The 8,076-nt window shown below is 53.1% G+C and overlaps 1 protein-coding gene across 4 annotated transcripts in view; it reads right to left on the bottom strand.

Annotated features, from left to right (window-relative positions):
- Positions 1–4,655, bottom strand: part of LOC310807400 (protein prune homolog 2-like) — a 13,223-nt gene extending 8,568 nt beyond the window's left edge. For 3 of the 4 annotated variants that reach the window (XM_083673880.1, XM_083673879.1, XM_083673881.1), the window contains exon 1: positions 4,556–4,655. In XM_083673880.1, the coding sequence (XP_083530006.1) occupies positions 4,556–4,647 (92 nt within the window). In that variant the 5' untranslated portion in view covers positions 4,648–4,655. Of the gene's footprint in view, positions 1–126; positions 152–4,555 lie in introns of those variants that run through there. The other variant, XM_083673882.1, reaches the window with a different exon arrangement.
- Between the last annotated feature and the right edge of the window lie 3,421 nt (positions 4,656–8,076).

Below are 8,076 nucleotides of genomic sequence, written 5' to 3'. Positions count from 1 at the left end.
AGTAACAAGGTCTTCCAGAATAACACAACAATGAAGGAGACAGAGTAGATTAGACAATTTTTTGAATCTTGAGACAATTCTGTATTTGTAGATAATAGAGCATAAACAGAATAAAAAGACACTCACTATGTTCATGTGCGACCGACACAATACAGGCTTTGATTCGCCTCCAAACCACACCCCCAAGCCACACCCCCAGACCCTCATTAGCATAAAACTCCTTAACAATGGGGAGTTGGGGGGCGAGCACAAAGAGACACTCAGTCACACACACACACACACACACACACACACACACACACACACACACACACACACACACACACACACACACACACACACACAGCTCATGTGAAGAGGAATGTTGCTAATCTACTCCTCTCTCTCTCTCTTTTCTTCCCGCCCCTGGCCCCCTATGCTTCCTCCCCCTCTCTCTCTCTCCCCCTCTCTCCCTCTGCTTCCTCTCCCCCATCTCCCTCTATCTCTCTCTCTCTCTTTCCCTGATGATGAGAAGAAAAAAACAGAACTTGAAAAGTGAACTTAAACTCAGATCAGATCTGTACCTAAATACCAGTCACTCTGTTAATAACAACGCATTATATCTAGGATTCTATTTGTTTGATCATTCTAACTTTGATTCCATGTCCACGAGATACATTGAATGTCAATTTCCTCTATGTGCAAGTATACTTGGCCAAATGAAAGAATTCAGATTTACACACACACACACACACACACACACACACACACACACACACACACACACACACACACACACACACACACACCATACACACACACACACACGCACGCACGCACGCGCACACACACACACACACACACACACACACACACACACACACACACACACACACACACACACACACACACACACAGGACTGGGGGAGGGGTCATCTATAGCCCCCACCCTGGCACCAGGGTCGTTAGAATTACAAAGAGCAGCAACTGGGACAAAGGAAATAACCCACATTACTGAGACAGTTCAGGAGTCTTACAGACCACACTTCACTCATGGTCATGTCCAGAGGGTTGACGGTGGATCTGTACTGCCTCCATGTGTTCAGATACAGTACTGCACCTCTCAGTCCCTCCATACGACCAGGTCTCTGGTGGGGGAAGTATCGGTGTATTGATTTCAATATGTGATGCCTATTGTGATTTCAACATTGTGATTTGCACATTGTGATTTTTTCAACATTGTGATTTACACATTGTGTGACTCTCAGATCTAGACCAGAGCAGTAGAACTCTCTAAATAGATCTAGACCAGAGCAGTAGAACTGTAGAACAGATCAAGACCAGAGCAGTAGAACTGTAGAACAGATCAAGACCAGAGCAGTAGAACTGTAGAACAGATCAAGACCAGAGCAGTAGAACTGTAGAACAGATCAAGACCAGAGCAGTAGAACTGTAGAACAGATCTCGGTCAGAGCAGTAGAACTGTAGAACAGATCTTGGTCAGATCATGGTCACATAATGTCCTTCCTCTGTCACACCTGTCCATATCCACCTTCGAATTCCATGCTGTTTCTGTCACCTCCCGTGTCACACTTCACATTGTTGTTATCTATCGTCCACCAGGTCAGCTTGGCCACTTCTTAGATGAGATGGATGTCCTTCTCAGCTTCTTCCCTGAGGACGGCACACCGCTCACACTACTGGGTGACCTCAACATCCAGTCGGAGAAGCTTCACTCGTCCGGAGCACTTGACCTTCTCTCCTCCTTCGGCCTTACACTGTCCCACTCTCCTCCGACTCATTAGGCTCATAATGAGGTCGAGGTTGAGCTGACTCATAATCAGCTTGACCTTGTCTTCACCAGATCCTCCCATACCTCCAACCTTATTGTTACCCCTCTTCCGGTTTCTGATCATCATTTTGTATCCTTCTCCCTTCCGCTCAAATCCTCCCCCTCCCAGTCAGTCTCTACCCACACTGTATCCTCCCGTCGCAACCTGCGTACCCTCTCACTCACCGCTCTCTCTTCCTCTGTCTTATCCGCCCTACCCTCTGTTGAATCCTTCTCCCTGCAGCTTCTCTGATGCAGCCTCCTCCACCCTCCTGTCCACTCTTTCCTCATCCTTCAACTCTCTCTGTCCACAGACCTCAAGGCCGGCACGATCCTCTCTACGTGCTCCCTGGCTGTCTGAAACCCTGCAAGCTTGTAGAATAGGGCTCCGGGCAGCTGAAAGGAAATGGAAAAAAACTGGCCCCCCTGATGACCTAGAACCTTATCTCTCTCTCCTCCTCAACTACACCTCATCTGCATCAGCGGATCGCTGTCCTCTCCACAAGCCCTCACCACTGGGGTCCCCCAGGGCTCTGTCCTAGGGCCCTTACTGTTCTCCCTCTATACCAAATCTCTTGGCTTGGTAATTTCCTCACATGGTTTCTCCTACCACAGCTACGCAGATGACACTCAACTCTTTCTCTCTTTCCCCCCTTCTGACTCACAGGTGGCAACACATGTCTCTGCATGTCTTGCAGACATTTCTGCTTGGATGTCAGCTCACCACCTCAAGCTCAACCTTAACAAGACTGAGATGCTCTTCCTCCCAGGGAAAGCCTGCCCTTTCCAAGACTTCTCTATCACAGTAGAGAACTCTACTGTAACCTCCTCCCATACAGCCAAGAACCTTGGGGTGATCCTTGACAACCACTTATCCTGTGTGGCGGACATCACAGCAACAGCACGCTCCTGTAGATTCTTCCTCAACAACATCAAAAGGATATGTCCATTCCTCACCAGAGAAGCAGCACAACTTTTGGTCCAAACACTCTCGCCTACTGCAACGCATTCTTGGCCGGTCTCCCCGCCTCCACCATCAGGCCTCTGCAGCTCATCCAGGACGCTGCCGCCTGTCTGGTGTTCAATCTCCCCAAATTCTTCCATGTCACTCCCCTCCTCCGCACCCTTCACTGGTTTCCGGTAGCAGCTCACATCAGATTCAAGACCCTGGTGTTCGCCTACCGGGCAGCAAAGGGAACAGCCCCTCCCTACTTGCAAGCAATGGTCAGCCCCCAAACCCCTGCCTGATCACTCCGCTCTTCCACCTCAGCTGGCCTCTTGGTCCGAGCATTGATTACTTTATCTTATGATGACTGATGGGTAGATGATTCACTTACTTTATTTTAAAATGTATTTGTTGTAAGTCGCTTTGGATAAAAGCGTCTGGTAAATGCCATAAATGAAATGTAAATGGGAACATACTGGATGTGGTCTCCACCAGTCTCACAGGGAGCATGGCCTTCTGATCCACAGGGGGCGTGGCCTTTTGATCCACAGGGGGCATGGTCTTCTGATCCACAGGGGGCGTGGCCTTCTGATCCATTGTGGTCATGGCAGGAACGTCTGTGAGACTCGTAGAGGGAACGATCAGCTTCATACTAACCCTGTTCTCTAGTCTGGAACCAAACCTCTCCAGAATCAAACTGACCCTGTTCTCCAGTCTGGTACTGGACCTCTTCAGTCTGATACTGACCCTGGTCTCCAGAATCAAACTGAACCAGGTCTCCAGAGTGATAGGGACCACTGGCTGCAGGGTCATACTCAGCATAGCCATGAGTCTGGTCACTGGTAAATCATGAGATCATGAGATCAGCAAATGAAGGACAGATTCATTTACAGGATATGTGATACAGATTATTACCAGTTATTCTCAGCAATGAAGAATCTACCGAATCACACCCCAAGATACAAACAAACAACACAAAGAAATAGGCCTAAGAAGTATTAAATTCACTAATGCAGTACACACACACACACACACACACACACACACACACACACACACACACACACACACCTTGTGTGAGACAGAGGGGGAGATGTGGTGGGGATAGGGCTGTAATGAGGCAGGTAATGCATATTTAATGAGGCGTAAACAGATTTATAAACACACACACACAGCTGAGAGATCAAAGCCTGGCGCAACACACACACACACACACACACAGCTCTTGTCTGCAAAAATGCTGTTCTGGAGAGGGCTATGAGGCCACATGGGTACCCCCCCCCCCCCCCCACACACACACACACACAGCGCACCCTCCATCCTTCTCTCAGATGTGAACCATCTCTCTCAGGAGGGCCTTTAACTCAACTCCAGCAGTCTGTTCTGTGATACCCAGCCTCCACTAGAGACTCATACAACCACCATCTACATAGACTCATACAAACTCATACAACCACCATCTACATAGAGACTCATACAAACTCATACAATTAGTATCTACATAGGGATCAGGGGAGTTCGGTGGAGGTAGAAATCGGAGGACCATCATTATAATGCATGGAACAGAACGAGGAATGGTATCAAACACATGATGCCATTGCTCACGTGTTTCTCATTCCTCATTTAATTCCATGCATTACAATGAGCCTGTCCTCCGATTTCTACCTCCACCAGCCTCCCCTGCTCCCCATAGAACAACAGCACGCCCTGAAGGTAAACATTTAATTACTAGAGATTATAAATATACAGGATTATTTAAAAGAGGCTTTTTTATTGATATACTGCGGAACATGACTTACCCCAAAAAGGACGACTGACTCTTATCCAAAGCCTCCTTATGTCTTCCCATTGGGCATTCAGCTGACAGTTCATCATGACTCTGGCTTCTCATTGGTTGTTCTGTTGCATATCCCGCCTGACCCTGTAGGAACTTGTCACCCACTGGCTGTGCGGTCAGTCTGTCATAACCTTCAGGTATGCGACGACCAGTGAGATCTTGTCTGTTCTCCGGTAGCTGACCGCCAGTCGGCGCTGGATGTCTCTGGGTTGCCCCCCACCTCCCCTTGTCCCTCCCAGCCCCTGGGCCCCCACTGGGGGGGTCCACGCAGAGATCCCCCTCGTCTTCCTCTTCCTCCTCGCCCCCCATGAGATCGCCAGAGAACGGCAGCCCCACCCCTCTGGTGGGAGAGACACCTGATAGGCTAGCAAGAGAGCCTATGGAAGAACCGTCTCCCAATGGGGATCTGGAGCTGTCTGTGGGGAGGGACTGAAGGGCGTGGTCATGGTGAGGGTGGTCCCCCTGTCCCCCTGACGGACCCCCCCAGCCCCGGGTCCTCCTGGGGGGAGGGACAGGGGGAGGAGGGGGAAGGGTAGGAGCGCAGGGGGAGTGACCCCCCTCGTCGGAGTCCTCCAATGAGATCTGGGAGTGGACGTACACTTCCTCTCTGGCTTTCAGGAAGTGTTCCGGCATGTACCTGAGAGAGGCAGAGCTGCTCCTCCTCACCTCCGCCCAGGTGTGTCCGTCACCGCCCTCCTCCTCCATGTTAGGTCTGCCTAGACCCAGCCCTCTGAGACTGGGGGGGTCTGTGATGGATTGGTCAGGGCTGATTATCACTGGGGTTATGATGGGGATGTGGACCTGAGCCATTGACTCAGAGCTTGTCTGGCGATGCCTGCCGCCTGTGGATGGCGGAGACATGCTGCTCTCCCCTGGGGTTGATTGCTCTGGGCTCAGGCTCAAGTCGTAAGAGGCTGCTGTTTCTGAGGATATGCGGTCCGTCGTGTGAGAATCATAGGGGCTATGATAGTAGCTGATGATGTCGGGGTTGTCTTGGGTACATCTGTCACCTTCTGTGTGGATAGAGGAAGTAGGATTCTCTTGTGTGTCTGAGCTGAGAGGACTGTGGATCTCTGTGTTCGTTTGGTTGAGCCTGTTCAGCTCGCTGATCTCCTGGCGATGTCTGTGTGAGGCTGCGTTGGTCTGCAGTAAAGTAGCCGCATACGAGAGCATGCTATATGTCTCAAAAGACCTCCCTCCTCCTCCCCCCTCCCTCATCTCTCTATCACTCTCTCTCTCCCTGTGAGTGGGCCTATACTCCTCCCTCATTCCTCTATTGCTTTCTTGGACCGTTCCCGAGACGATGATGTAGTCCATCTCCAAGCCGGAGGAGGAGTCTCCGTCCGAGTTGCTGCCCAGGGGGAGGCCATCAGGGCTGGGCTTCAAACCGTCCCTCTCCCCTGAACTGGAGCTCCGAGACATGGTCTCCAGGAGGGTCCCCTCCACATCCCTGCTGTTCCCCACCTGAGGCCCCTCATCGTCAGGATAGGTGATGTCGGTGGTCCACTGGAGGGACGAGGGTGAAGCATTGTTTGGTTGTGTCTGTGAGTCGTCATGTTTCCCAGCGGGAGTCGGGGTGTGGTCCCAGCCATCCAGGTTTGGGGGTGCAGAGGGGTGAGTCTGGGGTGTCGCTGTAGCTGATATCGATGTCTCTCTTTCCAGATTCAACATCTGATTGGCTGAGCTGGGCTGGGTGAGATCCTCTCCTCGGCTCAGAGGCAACGCATCACTCTCCGTGTGGGAGGAGCCATCATCCACTAGGATAAATGGAGAGTGGCTACTCAGGTCCTCCATCCAATCAGGGCCCTCCGAGGCCTCAGACCCCTCCCCTTTGTTGTCGTACTCACTCTCCACAGAGCTGCCGCCTGGCACAAGTTGCCCATTTCTGGTCATGTGACAGAGATCAGCAGTTCCATCGAACAGAAACAGAATATTCTCCTGATGTTGAGTGGCACGTCCTCCTTTAGACTCTGGTTGTAGCACGGCCATGAAAGGACTAGACTGCCCCTCCCCCTCCGCCATGGCCTCTGCTATGGGTGACGGCTGGGAGTGGGGTGGGGACAGCTGGAGGTCGAGGGGGGAGGACGGTTGACTCCAGCCCCCAGCGTCAATGTTATCGTACTCTGACATTGAGGTCACCATGTTGGGGACAGCCCACGCGTCACAGTCCCCCTCAGTCACGGGGTCGTGACCTCCCGTCAGCGTCACGTCTTCCCCTTCCTCTGACAGGCTCCACGTTCTGCCCTCCTCTCCTGATATGACAATCTGGACCCTCGGACCTCTTCCCTCCCTCCATCTCTCCTCTGGCTGTGGATATCTCTCCCCCTCCTCCTCCCCCTCTTCCTCCTCCTCCTCTTCCTCCTCCTCCTCTTCCTGCTGTCGTTCGTCTGTCTCAGCGGCGTGGGTGGATCCGTCCCATGATTCCATGGCTCCGAGGTCATCTCGCCCCGCCCCCTCGGGGCTGGTCGCCGTGGATGCGCTGTCTTCCTGTATTGTGGTGTTCCACATGTCCATCCCCTCGCTGGACACGCCCAGTGGACTATCCAGCGACGCCCCTCGACCTGGGATGCCCCCCGGCCCCGCGGAGGGCTCGGAGCTCTCTGATAGGTCGGCCATGTCTGGTGTGGTGGGCGTCGATTGGTCATCTCGTATGGTCATGTTCCATAGGTCCAGAGACTCTGGGTAGGAGGTGGTGGTGGCGGTGGTGGTGGTGGCGGCGCTGTCAGCTGACTTCAGCAACCCTTTCTGGGCCGTGTAGGTCCAGAAGTCCAGCTCGGTGTGTCTGTCCCCGCTCCTCCTCCCCAGACCGTCGTCTTCCTCCTTCGAGGTCTCCGGTGTGAGGGGGTTCAGCGCCTGTCTTTTCCTTGAGACAGAGGTTGTCCGGGGGGCGCGTGTCGTGAGGTTGAGATAACCACTCTCGCCCTCTTCGTCAGGCGGTGTGAGCTGCAGATCTCCCAGAGTTCCCAGGTTCCACGCCTCCGTGAACCCAGAGTCCGGGTTCCAGGAGTCGTCGTAGGGTTCCAGGTTCACGGACATCTGAGGCTGCAGTTTAGGTCCAAGATCGTTCCGGTCTGTATTTGAATTAGATGATATTAGAACGGAGGAGCTCCTCTCCTCTCCACCTCCACCTTCACCCCCTCCTCCACTCTGGCCTGTCTCTACCCCCTTCTCCAGGTTCCTCTCCTCTCCACCTCCACCCCCTCCTCCACTCTGGCCTGTCTCTCCCCCCTCCTCCAGGTTCCTCTCCTCTCCACCACCCCCTCCTCCACTCTGGCCTGTCTCTCCTCCCTCCTCCAGGCTCCTCTCTTGGCTCTCGCCCCGGAGGCACACAGTCTCTGTGAGGCTCCATACGTTGGGGTCGTCCGACGTCGATCCTTTAGCGTCCGGGCCGAAGTCGTCCCAGGCCTCTGACAGCAATGACGACACGCTCTCCTTCTGCTGCAGCCCGGCGATCCTCTCTGCCACGTCCTCGGGGAAGAACCT

Source organism: Argentina silus (genome assembly GCF_951799395.1).
Source record: "Argentina silus genome assembly, chromosome: 7".
Taxonomy (NCBI): Eukaryota; Metazoa; Chordata; class Actinopteri; order Argentiniformes; family Argentinidae; genus Argentina; species Argentina silus.
This window is presented reverse-complemented; position numbering and strand designations above follow the sequence as displayed.